Below are 18,968 nucleotides of genomic sequence, written 5' to 3' on the forward strand. Positions count from 1 at the left end.
TTTATTAATGTCAATAGAAAAGTCCTTATAGTAGTCCCTCCAGTGTTCCTCCATAAAAAATTCTTTATTCCATTTCCAGAAAATGAATCAGAAGATCAGCATAAAGTGAAAGTCCATAGGCCTAATATGTGACTGTTTGCACCAACATTGTAACTTATTACACAAGTCTCAGACAAGTTACAATTCCCCCCCTATGAATAATTGTTGTAATAGTGCATCCAATGTTACAACATATGTGACGTTCAAGACTGAAAACTCACATTTGGAATATGTTTCCAAAGCACCCAAATTCAAGGTCAAAATGACCAGTCATGTGACACGACATAAAAGTCACTTATTTGAGGAGGGTTTAAAAAGGGAAATGGCACACACCCACTTTTTTTTATCAGAAGTGACAGTTTTCCAGTCTTTCAGGCAGTCTTTCATCTGGAGGACCTGGACGAGGGTTTGTCTGGTCAGGATGTCCCTCCTGAGAGAGGCCAGCTCTAGGCTGTGGAGTATCCGGAGCTCGGAGCAGGTGGCTCTAGCCAAAAGAGCAGCACAGATCACTGCAGAGCTTCAACAAGTGAGACAGGCGCTGAAACACACTGCTGACTATTGTAATTTTAACATGGTATGTTTTCTGTCAGTGTTTCTTTTTTCTTTCAGGGAGTGACAAGGCCTTACAAGAATGTGATTGATTGTTCTTGGGGTGACCCACACAGAGAAGGACTAAATCCCTTAACTTTTGTCCGTCAGGTACAGTTCTGGAATATGGTTGAATTGTCTTTATCCTTTTACCTAAATAGGAAGACCCCATTCTTGTGTTTTAGTACAACTGACATTTGGAAATATATTCTCTCATGTCTGAATAAGTGGTGAAATATTTATTAACCAGGGGTAGAATTCATGTTGTGTTACTACACATGCAGCAGTTCTCTATTCCTGTGTGTGCGTTTTCCCGAGTGTGCTCTACTATTCCATGTTCTTTTTCAGCTGCATGTGTGTCTGTCTTTTTTGGTATTAGCTTTGAATCAGCTATGTTTACCTTAAAGGAGAACTCCGGCATTTTTTCACATAGATCTCTGTTTCTTGAGGTCACCGAGTACTGTTGGTACGAAACCCCCTGGGGGCATGATTTAATGGACACATGTGTCCTTTGAGCCTCTGTTTATTTTAACCCATTTGTCATATTCTGTGTTTATTGTGTTAAAGGTTGTTGCTGCCTGTTTGTACCCCTCTTTGCTAACTAGTGAGGTGCTGCCTGTTGATGTACAACTGAGAGCCAAGGGCTTATTAGGGGAGTGCGGGGGTGGAAGCGTGGGTAAGATTTTAACTATTCTGTAAGTTTTGTAAAGTAGATTTTTTACTGACTTACTTGCCAGGCCCACTAGCCACCACGGTTCTTATTGCTTTGTGTGCATTTGCAGGCTCATACACCTCCACTGCTGGAATCCCCAAAATTGTACAGAGTGTGTCTGAGTTCATTTCGCAAAGAGATGGGGCTGTGCCGTCCTCACCAGAGAACATTTTTATCACCTTAGGTTCTCAGCGATCCCTTATGGTCAGCCGGAAATTATTTTCATAGTATGATTTAGGATTAGGCTACTGTATCTATAAGTGTATAGTATTATCTTTATTATAGGCCTATGTAGTATTAAAATTAGTTGATAATGTTCAATGTTTTATGTATCCACTGTCATATTAATCTTAAGCCGAGCTTCATTATGAAAGCTGTGCTCTGAGATTCCTAAAATCATGTCTTAGTATCAACTTTTACTACTTTCTGCCATTACTAATGAATTGGTAACATGTCTGTTCATACCTTAATCACATACTTATGTGAATCTATATAGATGGTGCTGAAGATTTTTGTCAAGAATGAAGGCACCATACAGACTGGTGTGCTTTCACCTGTACCCTCATACCCCTACTTCAACATGGCACTGTCAATGCAAGGAGGTGTCATGGTGCCTTACCACCTGTGTGAGGAGCAGGGTTGGAAATTGAAAGTGGATGAGTTGAGCAGAGCCCTCCATGCTGCCAGGGGGCACTGCAATCCCATGGCACTTTATGTTATTAACCCTGGCAACCCAACAGGTATGTCACAAAAAATGCAGAATAAGTGTTTGTATTAAATTGATTTGTAATACAAGTGTACTTATTAATGGAATACACATTTTCAGCATAAATATGTGTAGCTGCAGATATGACTGTGGGTCAGCCTTTTATCTCCCCGTCTCAAATAGCTGATTCTCAGTATTTGAGAATGGGATGGAGAAGTATTAAAATTAAGTGTAAAAATCCTCTCCTAGTGCTTGACAACACCACACACCTGACACACACTTGCCACGCTCTTCCCTCTCTTCCCTCCTTCCTCTCTTCCCTCATCTACCTCCTTCCTCTCCATTTCCCCCTCTCTTCCCTCATCTCCACTTCTCTCTCTTCCCGCCTCTACCTCCACTTTTACCACTTCTCTGCCTACCTTACTTTGAACGTAAAATGTAGGCCCTCCTATCCTCTAGTACTAGTATTAACAGATGCAGTAAAATGTAGGCCCTCCTATCCTCTAGTACTAGTATTAACAGATGCAGTAAAATGTAGGCCCTCCTATCCTCTAGTACTAGTATTAACAGATGCAGTAAAATGTAGGCCCTCCTATCCTCTAGTACTAGTATTAACAGATGCAGTAAAATGTAGGCACTCCTATCCTCTAGTACTAGTATTAACAGATGCAGTAAAATGTAGGCACTCCTATCCTCTAGTACTAGTATTTACAGATGCAGTGGTAAATCCTAGCTAAGGTCTCCTCTGCACTGTAGCTTAAATGTTTATCTAATATATTATTGCTGTAAGTCACTTTGGCTAAAAGCAAAATTAATGTAAATGTAAATGTTATGGCATAATATTTGCAATATGTAGATACAGCTATACAATTGTGGGTCATAAGATGTGGGTCACATTTGAAGCATTTCAGACATTTTCAGACTTTTAATTGCCTGTCTCAAATAGCTGATTCTCAGGACATCAACAGATAATGTATATTTCAAGCAGTACTGAAATAAGAGGAATTATATGGGATATTTTCATTCATGATGATAAATAGGCAATGTATTAAAATATTAAAATGTGACTGATGCAGCAAAAGAAAAAGGAAGCTATTACCATCATATATTTGATACCCATATATCATGCTCTTGGTCTTGATTCTGTTGAGATTTATAACTCATGAATTCACTTTCACATCACGATGTCACACTTCAAGGGTCATAAAGGGAAGGGTCATACAGGTGAGGGTATTATTTTTAGGTAGGAGCAGACACACAGAATGTGTATTACACTTTTACTCAACTTGTTTACTCACACTACATCACGTGCACACACCTAACATCACGCAGGGCCAACACTGATAGTCTCTAACTTCATAATAGTAGCCCCCTTACATAGCTACCTTCCTAGCAGTGTGTAGATTAATAGGTTTTGTTAATTATGTGTGTACACAACATTTCCCCCTCCCTCCCAATAAACTAGACTTCTGCATAACTAAGTCTTTGCCAGAGCAATTGTACAATACAGAATGCAAGGCCTACACTGTTTAAGTAGGCAGGGCTGGCCCTTACGGGTCGGCTCTCCTAGACCTCCTGCTGCGGTCCCTCCAAAGCAGCTGGGGAGACCACCATCTGGACTCTTGACACGGCCCTGTCCTGGATCTGACTGGAGTCCAGAGGAAAGCAGAGGAGGTTGCAGGTCAGGCGCAGGTTGTGGTTGCTGGGGCGCTGGTGACGGTGCAGCCTGAGGGGTATGGGAAGCCCGCTGTAGCCCTATACGTGTCGGCACCAGTGGAGGTGGGGCCGATGGCAGTGGAGCCACCATTTCCTCACCTGGGTTCCTCATTTTCCTCAGTCTCTAATTATGCCAACTTGATCCGTCACTAAGCATGAATGTGGCTGGGCCCATCTGGCAGAGCACCTGGAAAGGCTGACTCCAGTATGAAGCCATCTTGTTGCCCTGATGAGGCCTACGAGCTTGAACCCAGTCACCAGCGGTAATAGCAGTGCACTTGACCCTGTGGTCAAAATACTGCTGCATCTGTTGCTGGTGGCTTTGGTTTGAGCCTGAGAGCTGCCGGCTGTAGGCACTGCCATGCCTTGTGCCTTGAGTCTGTCTAGTGGCAGTTCCATCTCCCGACCCAGCATGAGGAGTGCTGGAGAGGCTCCAGTTGTGGCGTGTTGGCTGGCCCTGTAGTGCATTACGGTTTGGTTGAGCGCTGTCTGGAATGGGCTCGGATGCCATTCTTTAGGCTCCGGTTGAATCGCTTCACGCCGCCGTTTGCTTGTGATTTGTAGTAGGCTGTGCGGATGTGTTTGATTCCCTATCACTTAGGAACTCTACAGAGTCTACAGAGATGAACTGGGGCCCATTATCTGTCATGATGGCGTGAGGCATGCCCCAATGCATGAACAAGACTTGTGTTGGGACAGTCCCAGCCGGAACCACTTCGGCCATTTTGAATAGAGATCGTACAGCACCACCAGGAAACGCTGATGATGGGGAATTCCACGGCCATGGATCTCCCCACAGATGTCGAGCTGGCCATGGAACTGGCTGAAGAGGGGTTGACTCTAGAGGTCTAGTTTTTCCACTGAGGAGGCATAGCGCACAATCTTTAACAAGGGCTTCAATATCGTGATCGATGCCTGGCCACCAGATAAGATCTCGGCATCACTGTTTGAGTTTAATGATGCCTAGGTGCCCCTCGTATGCCATGGATAGAATGCGGGCCCGCAGGCTACAGAGCACCACGGTGTATAAGCCCCTGGAGACACAAACATCACCACCACATGAGAGTTCATCACATACCCTTGCGAATGGCACAAGCTCATCACAAACCTTTGCTGGCCATCCAGAGCGAATACACATGCGTAGCGAGGACGGTCTGGGGTCACACTCTGACTCGCACTGCAACTCCTCCAACGACACAGCCGACAGCAAGGCTGTGTGGAGCATCTGGATGAATTCAGTCTCATGCTTGACAGCTCGTCGGAGGAGACTTGGTGTGGACTGTGATGGAATGAGAGAGTAGGTCGGCGACTACATTGTCCCTTCCATGGGTAAATTTTAGTTCATAGTCGTATTGCCTTAGCCTTTCCCCCCATCTGTGCAGGGGCAGGGGTTTGTGACCAGAGCCTGATGCGGTCAGGCATTAGTGTAGAGGTCTCACTGTTTTTGCTCTCATTTTTTCTACAAGGTCAAGTCCAGAGCCGGAAGTCTATTGAGGACGTGATTCGATTTGCTGCTGAGGAAAAGTTGTTCCTGCTGGCAGATGAGGTGATGGTTTTCCCATGTTGTGTTATCAATGAGCAAGCTGATTCTAACGTCAATGTGGAGACGTTGGACAACCTAATTTTTAAATTCACACATAAACACACATTTGTTTATTCAGCAATGCAATATAGCTCTAATGAAAACGTAATGTAATGCAATATGGAGAAACAGGAAAAGTAAAAAGTCCATGTTATTTTAAAGCTGAAAGAGTACTTCTCCTATTCTCTAGGTATACCAGGATAGTGTGCATGATCCAAAGTGTGAGTTTGTGTCTTATAAGAAAGTGCTTTTTGAGATGGGCCCACCATTTTCCAGCTCTGTGGAGTTGGCCTCCTTCAACTCCATCTCTAAAGGATACTTTGGCGAGTGAGTGCTCAGCTGCTTCTAAGAAATTCACTATGATGGGCTTTGATTGTCTGGCTGTCTGTGCACGTCAGACTGGAGGCACAAAACTATTGTCCACTCCTGATCTCCACTCTTTTTTTGCAGATGTGGTTTGCGTGGTGGGTATGTAGAGTTTGTGAACCTGGACCCTACAGTCATGGGACACGTGTACACCTTGTTTTCCATGGACAACTGTGCAGCTGTCTTAGGGCAGATCATTCTGGATATTATGGCTCATCCACCACAACCAGGAGATCCTTCCTACCCAACATTCTCTGAAGTCAGTTGTTGGAGTGCATGGGCAAATATTTGTCTGTGTCATACAGACTATAGCCTATGTTTAGATACTTTTTGAGTGCTTAGATAGAATTTCTAATAGTGATCATAATACTTACACTGCTCCAATCTGAGCCTGGTGTGGCCATCATTCCTCCCATTTCCATTAGGAAGTCAGAGCCATACAGGACACACTGGCCAGTAATGTGCAGAGGGTCCAAACAGTTCTTGGTTCCCTACCTGGCATCAGTTGCCAGCCCATCAAAGGGGGCATATTTGCTTTCCCTCAACTCCATATCCCACCATGTGCCATACAGCAGGCTAAGGTGAGAAAAGTCAGCACACCCTCTTGCTCTCAGACAAAACTACTTTAACGAAAACACAAAAAATAGTGGTTTGTTTAATACAGTTGTTTGTTTCAGTACTGTAGAATTTTGCCACAATTCTCCAACCTAAACCATTTTCATGATTCATGACATATGGTGATAGTTTCAAATACACCAATAACTAAGACTTTTGTTCTCATATGGGTGGTTTTAATCCTGCTCAGGAGGCTGGCATGGAGCCTGATGTGTTCTACGCCAGTCGTCTTCTGGAGGAGACTGGGCTGTGTGTGGGAGCAGGTTCTGAGCATGGCCAGAGCGAAGGCACTCACCACATCAGGTACTCCACAAACACATACAGTCCCAAAGAAACCACTTAGCTTTGGCACGGACAGTGTAAGTCCGAGATAACCAGTCCCTCAGTCCTTTTTCTCTGAACAGCCAAAATGCAGAGAATATTAATCTAGCTAGGAAAGATGTAGCTTTGAAGGTAACCACTTGAGTACATTAAAAAATCATGCGTGCCATTCTTCCCTGATCAAACACTCTTCTCCCTACATGGCCAATTTATGAAATCCTGGCTCTGATCTGGCTCCTAGACTGTGCATTGCAACCCCGACAGAGAACATGGAGGAGGTACTGAACAGACTGTCCACCTTCCACCTCAGCTTCCGGAGCCACTTCTCCTGACCAGTCTGAGGACATGACTCCTGCAGAGCCCATCTATGTGCACATGATCTGATGACCTACTTAGACTGGCATTTGCAAAGAGGAGCCATCACATCACCGTTCTTATCTTATGGATGGCTTTTTCCAGAATGGCAATGCTGTTTAATCAATGAAATTTAAGGCTGAATGAGCCAACAACCTTAACTTGATAAAAAAAAACACAAAGTAGTTTAAAATTTATGGAATTGTCTTTATAGCAGTATTTATTTCAGCAACAAATATATATATATACATACTGTATAACAAAGGAACATAAATACTCTTTAGTTTGAGTTAAATAATAAATTAAATGTGCCATGCATTGATTAATGCAAAATATTGGACTCCTGAGCCACTATGGCAAAACCATTGTATTTTATGTTACTTGACACTCTTAAAAAAGAAGATTTAGCCACATCAACCATTTCACTTTTACCATAAGGCAAAATACACAGTTCGAACAACAGGCCATACAGGACATTTTCCATGTAACAATTGAAACAAAATAAAAGATGACCCCTACCACTGAAATACATTCTTTGTTATATGAGTTGTGATTCATTTTGGGTGTAAAGTTAGAGCCTGATCAGAGCAAAATATCCTGTATGTGATGCTGTATCCAGAGCAACTGAAATTAAAGGAAAAGGCCTCACCAACCAAATACGGTCATCTCGATAATCATAAGTCTGTATGTGCACCATTAAGCTTGATTTCAAATGAGCTTGGTGCGGCATCTGAGTGTCCTTCGTTGTGCGTTGAGTAAACAAGAGACTAGAGACGAGAAGCGTTTAGATGAACTGAGAGCAGCAGGTCTGAGGAGCGGTCACTCCGCATCACTGTGTCCATCCTCCCCCTGCTGGTCCGTGTGGTTCAGAAGGTCCACCAAGAGGGAGATGAGCTCCGTGTCCTGAGGGCTGTCGGTCCCGGCGTGGGGACGCAGGTTCCGATGGAACATGGCCTGTAGGGATGTGCGCAACTCCCACAGCAGGTTCCACGTCTCTGTGGACAGCTCCCAGCGCACGAGAGACCGTCCAGGCAGGGCTACCTCAACATGGTCACCAGAAACTGAGAGGGACAGAGGAGGACACAGAGATCATGCTTTTATGATACTGTATGAAACAACACACATGTAAAACTCTGAAACATACTAAAGAAGAGAGGTAGTGAGTAGGGAGGATTATGCTAATTTCTTTGCACACTCTTGATCTAGTGTGCCTTTACACTGCTCCTCCAGGGTGGGATTGTCACCTTCTTAAAAGGCATGAATAGACCCTTTTACTGTTTATAAACAATGATGGACGCGCACGCAGCATGGTGCCAGAAGTTAGTTAGTTTGTCAATCTACGCAAAGAGATTAACCACAAAAGATCGCAAAAACCACCTGAACCTGTAAGTATATACAGTATATATACTATATATATATATATACACTCTTTTGATCCCGTGAGGGAAATTTGGTCTCTGCATTTATCCCAATCCGTGAATTAGTGAAACACACTCAGCACACAGTGAACACACAGTGAGGTGAAGCACACACTAATCCCGGCGCAGTGAGCTGCCTGCAACAACTCGGGGAGCAGTGAGGGGTTAGGTGCCTTGCTCAAGGGCACTTCAGCCGTGCCTACTGGCCGGGGTTCGAACCGGCAACCCTCCGGTTACAAGTCCAAAGTGCTAACCAGTAGGCCACGGCTGCCCCTAATTTGATGCTAGTTACACTTCTAAATCATCATTTAAAATTGTAGTTTCCTCTTCCTTGTCTTAATCGGTCTGAACAGAGCCTGTTTGCGGAGAGCCTGTTCACTCCCTATTGACTGGAAATCAATAGGTTGTGATTAAAACGGGTTGAGGTTCACCCATAGTTCCCATAAGGGTGGTCGTGAGCAAGCCCCAAATGAATGATAGTGCATGGGGCTGGACGGCAAATTTTATTTTTTCACTTGCTTATCATCAAAAAACTTCACATTTTATTGTAGTTTCCACAACTACAGTATGGGTTTTTCATCAAAAGTGAAACAAATACCCATGTCCTTTTGGTATTTTGGAGGGTGGGCCAGTGGCCAAGTCTCTGGTCTGAATGAATGGTAAAAAGGGCAGTAAAAGGGTCAATAGGCCACTGGTTTACCTCTCTCTGTGAGGTCACAGTCGGTCATCAGGAGCAGGGCTAGTGGATGGACTGAGGAGGAGTCCCTGATGAACACCTGACCGTTTGACTGGACTGCACTGAAGAATGTCATCCAACGGCTGGGAAGCTGGGTTTTACCTCTGAAAACAGAAACAGGGGAAACACACATGCACGCACACACACAGAAAAGGTTTCTTTCACAATTTCTAATTTTCTTTATTCACAATTTTTAAAAAATGTGAGCTCATTCCATGAAGCCTTTGGCCTGCTGGCTGTTACCTGTTGATGGTAGACCGGTGCATTATCACGGGCCCAGTCTGAGTGCGGAAAGAGATGCCGTCAGGCCGAAATCTACCTTTGTTCACAACACCTCTCTTCACCTAAACAGACGCAAAAGCAAAATGGTCACAAATAGTCAATGCATACAAAAAATGTGGCTATTTTGAGAATGCCTTCCAATCAACAATGTATGTCCTTTATGTGGGCGCATTCTCCATCTACAACTGTGGATGTCGGGGGTGCATGTACAGTAATTTCCTGTGTATTACCCACATTATGTATAAGCCGCAGGAAAGTGTTTTATGCAAGAAACAAAACCATAGTAACGGCCCCCGTGTATTAACCTCACAGCTGAAGAAATTTTGCAAAATCAATGTATAAGCCGCGGTTAATAGTTGGGTACCTGTATGAGGTTTGGGTAGAGACCAGCCATCAGCACGGCTTTGAGCAGCTCGTCCTCTTGGCTGAACTGGTTGTAGGTGGAGGAGGGACGGAGGCAGTCATTGGGGTTGGAGACCAGCTCAGCCTCACAGAGGTTCACACTGAACTGACGAGCCAGGCCTATACAGGGAAGACAGGTCAGAAAAAAAAAAAAAACATTAAAACCTCAACCATTCGAGAATGAATGAATGAATGAATGAATGAATAAATGAATAAAAACAGACTACCAGCAGCGTCACTAAAAAGCATTAGTACTGTAGCGAGCGCTACTGTAGGTGACCATAGAGAGGGCCTCACCCTGGATGAAGCGCAGACTGGCCCCAGACAGAGTGTACTTATTCAGATACTCATTCCTGCAGTCCCGGTCCTGCTCCTCCCTCCAGCCCTGCACAGCACGACTGAACACCAGGAAGTCACTGCAGCTGGAGCCTCCCAGTTCCTCTTTGGCCTGCACAGAGACAGGCAGAGCAACAACAGAGTCTTACATACTGTGGATGTGCCATGCTGCCATCGTCCATGATATAGTAATTAGTATGACAGAAAATGTTGTTTGCTTTTTCGCAGGATTTTAGTCATTTGTGAATAAAATTGGGGGCCAAGCAGCGAATGATTCATTTCACCAAGTGTCATGCCGGCACCTCGAGCGCTCTAGCGCCACCAACAGGCCAAAGTTGGACATGCGTTCACGCACAAAACTTTTGACCCGTAGGCCCAATTGACCTGTCACTAAGCCCCGCCCCCCATTGTTACCGTGTGAAAACTCGGACAAACAAACCAGACTTGATTAGAAATACATTGTGGACAATGGCAGCTGACAGTATATGAAAGCAGGCTTTGAGGACGTTTTGATCGATAAGAGGATTTACTTTCCTCCAGAAGCTATCAAAAGGGACTTAATTATGCTATGGAGGGGTATATTCAAAACTTTAGAATACATACAAGGTGACAAGCAGTTGTGGCGAGTAGCCGTGCAAATCACCGTGCAAAAACCACTGACGTTAATGCTAGCTAGCTAGCTAGTGGAAGATTGATACTAAGATATGTTAGGTTACGTTAATATTTGATGTAGTAAGAATATAGTAGTTGGTTAATGAGCATTTTCATCTTGGGATTTAACAGGGAACCTGTGCCCACGTTGTTGGCTTAGTAGCCTACATTACATCGAGTTGTTGCAAACGCGAGAGACGTCCTGTAGGGCTGCTGATGAAAATATACCCCTTTTTTTAGCCTCTCGGGGTACCAGCTATCAGAATTACACGTCCCCCATGCAAAACGTTTGACCATGGTTATTCGTCGGGGTTTTTTGAGTTAATAAACTCCATAAGTAACCATTAATTTGTCATTTTAGGCCTGCTCCCTGTTGTTTCCTATGGAGTTGTCCGAGCTGTTGTCCGAGTCCCATTGAGGCTGGACTGTCATTGGCTCATCAGCGTTCTATGGGTGGCGCTTAGCGACAGGTCAATTGTCAAAAATGAGGTATCGTTGGAATCGACCAATCCGAGTCCAACGCACCCTATGACGTCAATTTCCGCCATAATGGATTTCCCGCCATTTTGGATTTAATCAAAAACATTAAAAAGTTTTCACAGGTCACAAATGTTGTCCGATCGACACCAAATCTGACACACATGATCTTTAGACCAAACCTCACAAAAGATACTCCTTTTCGTCTTCGGAACTAAAACCGGTCGTCCGTAACAGCCAATCGAAATATGCGGCGAAGCCGCCAAACAGGAAGTGAGCTCATATCTCAGCAACCCTTGCATGTATCAAAGCCGAACTTGGTGCATGGACTCAGGACCCAATCAGGGGGACGCTCAAGAAATCTGGTGACCTTTGACCTCTAGGGGGAGCTGTAATTAAGACACATGCCTTTTGGCCTGTAGCTGCTGTTGTGCTTAGAATTAAAACGCACTAGTGGTGTCTGGTAATACTGTTGGAGGTCCTTAGGCCGACCCAAGCCAACTTGTGATGTCATCGTAATTGATTCGGCCGCCATATTGGATTTAATCAAAAACACGTACTGTACAAGTTTTCGCAGGTCACAAATTTCAGCGGATCCTCACCAAAATTGGCAGAGACCATCTTCAGACCATTCCTTATCAGTGCATTGCTTTCTGGAACAACTGACAGAAGCATTCGGCTGTAACAGCCAATTGAAATTGGTGGCGAAGCCGCCAAACAGGAAGGACCCATTAGGAGGACGCTCAAAAAATTTGGTGACCTTTGACCTGTAGGGGGTGCTGCAATTAGCAATTGCCTTTTGATCTGTAGTTGCTGATGTGTTTTATCAATCTTTTATTTTTTGATGTGAAACTTATGACAACATGTTCCATCCAGTTCATTCTAATGTGTGCGTGCAACGGCGGGGTGGGACGGGCAGGGGTGATTAGGTGGGGGGGGGGGGGCTGGCTGGCGGAGGCGGCAATACTCAGCCCTGTTTCAGCCCTACCAAGTCAGTTATGTTTTGATGTGAAAGTTGTTGAAAGTGTTGATCGCGGGTGCCTGCTGAGTTCTACCTTGTCGCCGTAGCTACTCTGGCATATTCTGCTTGGCCCCCTCATTGCTGCTTGCAGCTATATTTCAAATTCTATTTTTAGCCTACTTAATTGAAAACTGGAATAGTTTAGCCATCATTTATGTAGTTAATGTAACTAAAATTACCATGAAATATTGGGATACAATGCTATGTTTATCTTGTTCATCCCTATTTCATGCACTCACATAAGTGTCACCTAATTAAATAGATACTAAGATGTTGATATGGTTAACATATAACTCTATGAGATGGACTGAGATGGATCAAGGAGGATTATTCTGACCTCGTGGATGAGGGCTCTGTTCTCCATACTGTTGTAGAAGGGGTCTCTGGTCAGGCACGCAGCCACCGAGATGAGGGGGGAGGTGCAGCGGAAGAGAGCGGACAGCACCAGAACCTTCCCAAGGCGTGGGTCACACGACATGCAGGCCACCCGCTCGCCCAGAGGGGTCAGACTCTCCAATTTGTCCAGCACGCCTGGGAAAACATCAATGTGATCAATAGCACTCTACAACACCACAGGCCTAAAGGGTTTGACACCATTCGCAGGGCATGAAATACACACTCTCATGAGATTTAACCATGACCTTAAATTCTAAATAATAAAATGCCACTATGCCAATATTCACAAATGGAGACAAGATTTAACTAAAAATTTCAAGTGATTAATCCAGCAGTCTTACCAATTTCCTGCAAAATCCTCACAGCTTCCTTAATGGCTGTCCGATCTGGAGAATCCAGCACCTGTGATAAGAACTCTACTGCCTGAAAAAGAGGGAAAGAAAGACACTTGCTATTACTACACCAGATAGGGCACATCCTCATCCAAAGTTATTTAAAGGGAAACTTGGCAGGATTTCCCCCTCTGCTGGAGAAATTGCACATTATGCTATTTCAAACTGTGTGAAAAGGTAATGATAAAGCACATGGATTTGTTTACAAGCTAGCGAACTGTTAGCATAAGTTTGGCAGAACTATGTGGATGTTACAAGGTAAGAAACACGATTTAAAACGAGTTTCTTGTTTCTCACTTCTCTTTCCGGGACGGTAGTCTCAATGTTGCAAGGTTGGTTTTCCGCCTGGGGACGCTAGGCGCAGTGGGGAAAGTCACCATTTTCACCGGAACAGGTCATTTAACCATCCAAATGATTTCTAAACGGGTTTATTAAGTTGAAATAGTTGCCAAGTTCCCCTTTAATAGAGAGATTAAGAAAACCATGTGTCTATATGCTCGGGAGATGGAGGTAGAGTGAGCCCACCTTGCTCTGTGGGCTGTGAATCTTGGCCTGTAGCACCAGACTCTCCAGAGGGGTGCGCAGGATCTCTGGGATGGGGAACGTTGTCATAGAGTCCAGGCGTTCGCGGGGGAACAGGTGGTAAGAATGCCCGGGTTGGCACCTGCCCGCCCTGCCTTTACGCTGGGTGACATTAGACCGCGACACCCAGACTGTGTCCAGACAGGAAACCTATGTTATAGAGAACAAAACATTGTCACACCAAGAGTACAGTTCACAGATGATGATCAACAAACCCAGAAAACAAGAACACATCTAATCACACTCAGTTATAATATATAACTTAACTCAGTTATAATATAATAGTATAATAACTAATCAGTTATAACAAGTCCAAGTATTTCACCTTTGTCTTGGGGTCATAGCTCTGCTCCTTCTGAGAGCCGACATCCACCACGTGAACAATATCATCGATGGTAATGGACGTCTCTGCAATGTTGGTGGCCAGGACAATCTTGCGCTGCCCCTCTGGGGGGCGCTGAAACACAGCCTGCTGGTCTGCCACAGACATGCTGGAGTGCACTGACAAGAAGAAAGGACACACCTGTTTCTTGTCCAGTCACAACTTTAATTCAGTAACGTATATCAGATCTAACCTAAACATTGAAGCCTAGCTCACATTTGAAGTCTTAAAATAAAGTGAGTCAGGCAGACGTCTCAATACAGGAAGAATTCTTAACAAGACAATGCAGTGGAATGTGGATAGATATTTGGACCAACAACAGACAGACCAACCTTCAGTCTGAAACCACTAACACAAACAAGACCACATTCACTTACATGGTAAGATCATCTGAGAGCCTGATCGGAACGACGGACTCTCCTCCAGCTTCTGCTGCACAGCTTTAATGTCCTGCCAGCCAGGCAGGAAACACAAGACTGCACCTGCAACAGCACACAGGAGCAGGGCTTATACAATGGTACACACTGACATGCGTTTCACCATTTACTGCCATTTTATCGATCAAATAACTTTATTAATCGAGAAAATAACTGACAGATTAATCGACAATGAAAATAATCATTAGTTCAAAATAATAATTGTTGAAAATAATCAACAATTAGTTGCAGCCCTAATGTGTACATAGATGAGTATGTACTGCTATAGACAGGTGTTTATACGGAAAACGGAGTTGCATTTCCAAGTGTGTTTAGTGCATCAGTTTTGCCTACAGTAGTTGACAGTGCCAGCTGTCTGCCGTATCAGTACCTGGATCCCCTGTTTTGTGAATGTGGTTGATGACATTAGCAACCAGATTGAGATCTGGGGTAGCATCATCGTCGTCATCCCCTCTCTGTAGCAGACAACAAACAGAGCACAAGATACTAGAGAGAGATTCTTCACTAATATCGCAAAACAGTGCAGCCAGCTGGTCATTCCAACGTTCACAACAGAATGGGTCTTTCCTATGTCACTTTCATACTGTTGGTGCTGGGAAAGTTTGGCATCTAACTTATAGTCTTCTGTAGAACAGATATTTAATAGGAATGACAGTAAAGGATGCTTAGGAATGATTGTAATGTATTAGAAGACTCACTCGTGCCCTGCTCTGCTGGACAGCTTGCTGCTGCTGCGGCTGGCGGCCCATCTCCCTCAGCACCTCCTCCAGGTAGCGCTCCCGCACCGGGTGCATGAACCCGGGCACGTGCACCACGGGGCAGCCGCCGAAGTACTGCACCAGCCGCTGCGTGTCTCCTGTGGCGCTCATGAGCACCAGGCGCAAGTGGGGGTTCTGGGGCAGCACCGCGCGCAGCAGTGCCAGCAGCAGGTCGGTGTTGACGTCGCGCTCGTGCACCTCGTCCACCACCACGTGACTGACCCCGCGCAGCGTGGGGTTGCTCTGGAGCTTGCGCAGCAGCACACCCACAGTCAGGAAGAGCAGCGCCCCGCCACTCCGCTCCGGCGGACGCGACTCCAAACGCACCTGACCACAAGATGGACGAGGGGGAAACAAAGCGTTTGTGCTCACTGTTAATACAGAATTAGCCTTAGTGCACATTGTTAATACTTAGTTAGCCATAGCGAGTTATGTGTAGGTTAAGCAAATGTGAAATGCTGTGATAAATACATATAATTAATGTATAACTATTGAATCATTTGAAGTTATTTTTAAACAACACTGCACCATTTCAGTTGGGTCCTACTGATAGCATTACAAATCCATTTAACTTAAAAAATGCTCAAATGTCTAGCTTATATTGATGAGGGAGATCATGGTGTAGCAGTGTGTCAGTACGGAGGCTGTCTATTACCTGGTAGCCCACACTGGGTTTGAGAGCTGGGCCCATTTCCTGGGCGACCCGCTGGGCCACGGACACAGCACTGATTCGTCGTGGCTGCGTGACCAGGATGTTGCACCCTGCGCCCTCACCAGCCCGAATGCGGCCCTCCAACAGGAAGCGTGGCACACGTGTGGTCTTCCCGCACCCCGTCTCCCCTGCCAGCACCACCACGCGCGCCCCTTCCACCACCGACACCACCCGCTCACGGTGAGCGTCCACGGGCAGGCTCACGCCCAGGCCGGGATTGGCGCTCTCCCATTGGTTCAACAGCCTGTCACTCAGACGTTGCTCCTGGGCAGGAGCAAGGGGGCGGTAAGGCTGACCTGTGATGGTGTCTATGACAGCTTCCTCTTCCGCTTCATCATCTTCCTCGTAGGCCTGATGGCTTGCGGCTTGCTGATCTTCCTCAGCCCAGAGTTTCTGCATCTCAGCCTCAATGGGGTACTGCACACACAGTTACGACGTTACATGCAAACACTCCACTGTGGCATGCAAGTTGAGACATCTCAATAACTACAACTAAGTCTGATCCAGCTATAATGTTACGGCCCAGGTTCGTATGGACCGAAAACATGAAAGGGAGACGAACACTGAATGAAATTACCACAAATATTTATTGGCATCACAAAAGTATGTCTAGGGGATGCGAGATCATCTGGTTGAGAGTGTAAGTGATTGGAATGCCGGCAGGAAAATCAGAGTGAGTGTGGTGAATGTTTGTTGTATAGTCAAAGGGAAATGTATGCGAGAGTGAGTGAGTGCGTGCATGAATGTATGTCGTGAGCCTGAGTCTGTGTGTCTGGTTCAAGAGAGAGAGAGAGAGAGAGAGAGAGAGCGCAAGTTGGTCTGGCTTTTAAAGCCCATTTGCACACAGGTGTGGCTTAATTGGCAATCAAGCATTCTGCCATCTCCAGCCAGCCAAGGCTCCGCGGTAGCACAGACAGCCAGAGACAGAGAGGGTCGTAACAATAACTATGGGCAGCAGTGAAGGGTGAGGGCAGCATACCTGAGTGAGGTACCGTCTCATCTTGTCCTCCAGCTCCTCAGGGATGACGAGGCTACAGGGCTGCCGCATCCTTTTCCCTGCCTCTCGCACCTCTTCCTTATGGTACTGGGCGTGGGTGAGAGGCTCATTGTTCTCATCAAGCAACTCCAGTTCCTGAATATGAAAGACACGCATGCATGCATGCACACACGCGCACACACACACACACACACACACACACACACACACACACAATCAGCATGTACACCACAAGCAGTTAAGGTGGACACATTTCCTCTACCCCCATGGTTTGAATCTGTGAGAGGTCCTACTGAGAGCGAACCTTTAGTCTGAGACAAGCCAGAGCAGAGGCTTTCTTTTCTGCTTCCAATTTGTTACGCCCAAAAGCCTCAAATGTCACCTTCTCGGGCCAGTGCAGGGTTAGTTCACAGGTCTTAAACTTCCTGCCCACTGTGCGGTATTGAACAGTTTCCTGTGGAGACAGACGGGACAGTTTTACACAAAAAAGGTAGCAGTCCTAGGGACCGACAATACACCCACTAAACAAATAGATGCACAGTATTGCTTGCTCACTGTCTTAATGCACACTTACTCTGACTTTGTTAGGCGACACAGCCATCTGAATGACCCTCCAAAGGAGAGCTTTTGGCTGAGAGAATATTGACCGAGCTTCCTGAACTCTTGGATCATCTTCTGGTATCCTAAAGAATAGAAATGTTTCATTTAGATGAAAGAATATGATTTCCAGCACATACATCACATGTCTGAGTTTCAATGTCTCTTACTTAGAAACAGGAATAAGCCTCTTCGTCCTGCTCTGTGGTCTGCTGAGAAATGTACTTTTGTACAGCGGGACTTCACACTCCTCATCCTCATCCTGCCACACAGATGCAGGTGAAGCTCGTCCTCTGCCCTTTTTCCTTCTGGGAAGGTTATCTGCTTCCAAGACACCCAGTTCCTACAAAGAAATGGGCTGATAGTCACCACAGAAAATACTCCGTGTCGCACATAATTTAACCTGTTCACAACTCCTCTCTCAAAACTGGACGGATAATGGTGACGGCGTCAGTGCCACTGGTAGTGCTTGCCTTCAGTTTCTGACAAGCTGCCGCTGCAGCATGGCGCTCTGCTAAAATCTTCCTGGAGCCAAAACCCACAGTCTCGATCTTTTGAGGCCACATCACCGTCACAGTGGCCCTCTGAGGAAGACAACAAATGGACAGTGGATCAGTAAAGCAGGATGTTTGGTCTTCACATATCTTTCCCATCAATCTACCTATTTCTTAATTTGATACTGTTATACACACATACCAAAGCACAATAAGATAACGAGATTTGGGGTCTGACCTTGACCTCTCCATCGGTGCAGTTGTACTGGATGAGATGAGAAGGATCGGACAGCCCTAGAGAACGGGCCAAGGTACGGTAGAGAAGATCTTTTGGTTCTGGGAACTCATTCAGCAGGCTAGGATGACCTGGACAAAGACACTCACATTATTAATTCTTACTCTTGTTTGAGACATCGTAATTACAGTGCAATATAACCACATGCATGCATCCCAGCATGACCTTCCCACAGACCAATGGGTATTTGGCTAACACGACAGTTCATTCATGAATAGCTATATCACGAGGTTAAAGAGCAGAAAATGGTCAATATTTCAACGTGACTTTCACTGCTGTTTTACTGTCTATTATTCCTGCCCTATAAACATTTAGATATTAGACTTCAGGAAGGACGTTAGATAACTACATCTCCTTGAGGTCCTGGAAACTTCACGTCATGTCGCACCTTTTGTTGTTTCGGCTGTTCCTTCAAGTGTACCAACTGGACCGACTTTGGTACTGTGTCGACTGGCCCAGGTACAATTTATTCCCACCCGGTTCCCAATTTCAAACGTTTTACTTCCAAGGTTGCACAACGCACGGAGCCGCATGAGTGTAAAGCCGGGCAGCGCCATGTTTCAACAAAATAATGTTTGCGGAAGTTCCTTATTGAGACTGACAG

At 45.3% G+C, this 18,968-nt stretch overlaps 2 protein-coding genes across 2 annotated transcripts; one reads left to right on the forward strand and one right to left on the reverse strand.

Annotated features, from left to right (window-relative positions):
- The first annotated feature begins 401 nt into the window (after window positions 1-401).
- Window positions 402-7,530, forward strand: LOC121713701 (alanine aminotransferase 2-like). Its single transcript, XM_042098546.1, has 11 exons — window positions 402-565; window positions 649-738; window positions 1,195-1,303; window positions 1,410-1,543; window positions 1,836-2,079; window positions 5,228-5,307; window positions 5,534-5,670; window positions 5,794-5,968; window positions 6,135-6,290; window positions 6,515-6,627; window positions 6,887-7,530. Exons 1-11 carry the CDS (start codon window positions 461-463, stop codon window positions 6,975-6,977), a joined length of 1,434 nt encoding a protein of 477 aa, XP_041954480.1. The 5' UTR covers window positions 402-460; the 3' UTR covers window positions 6,978-7,530.
- dhx30 (DEAH (Asp-Glu-Ala-His) box helicase 30) lies at window positions 7,352-18,921 on the reverse strand. The gene is made up of 20 exons (XM_042098455.1): window positions 18,753-18,921; window positions 18,308-18,435; window positions 18,049-18,159; window positions 17,746-17,918; window positions 17,553-17,661; window positions 17,283-17,432; window positions 16,961-17,113; window positions 15,925-16,398; window positions 15,210-15,596; window positions 14,882-14,966; window positions 14,452-14,556; window positions 14,018-14,193; window positions 13,636-13,842; window positions 13,060-13,141; window positions 12,660-12,853; window positions 10,135-10,285; window positions 9,800-9,957; window positions 9,397-9,497; window positions 9,118-9,257; window positions 7,352-8,060 (listed from the first exon to the last, which is right to left on the reverse strand). The coding sequence occupies exons 1-20, from the start codon at window positions 18,919-18,921 to the stop codon at window positions 7,819-7,821; spliced, it is 3,495 nt and encodes a 1,164-aa protein (XP_041954389.1). The 3' UTR covers window positions 7,352-7,818.
- Window positions 18,922-18,968: the final 47 nt, after the last annotated feature.

This window comes from Alosa sapidissima, chromosome 1 (assembly GCF_018492685.1).
Source record: "Alosa sapidissima isolate fAloSap1 chromosome 1, fAloSap1.pri, whole genome shotgun sequence".
Taxonomy (NCBI): Eukaryota; Metazoa; Chordata; class Actinopteri; order Clupeiformes; family Clupeidae; genus Alosa; species Alosa sapidissima.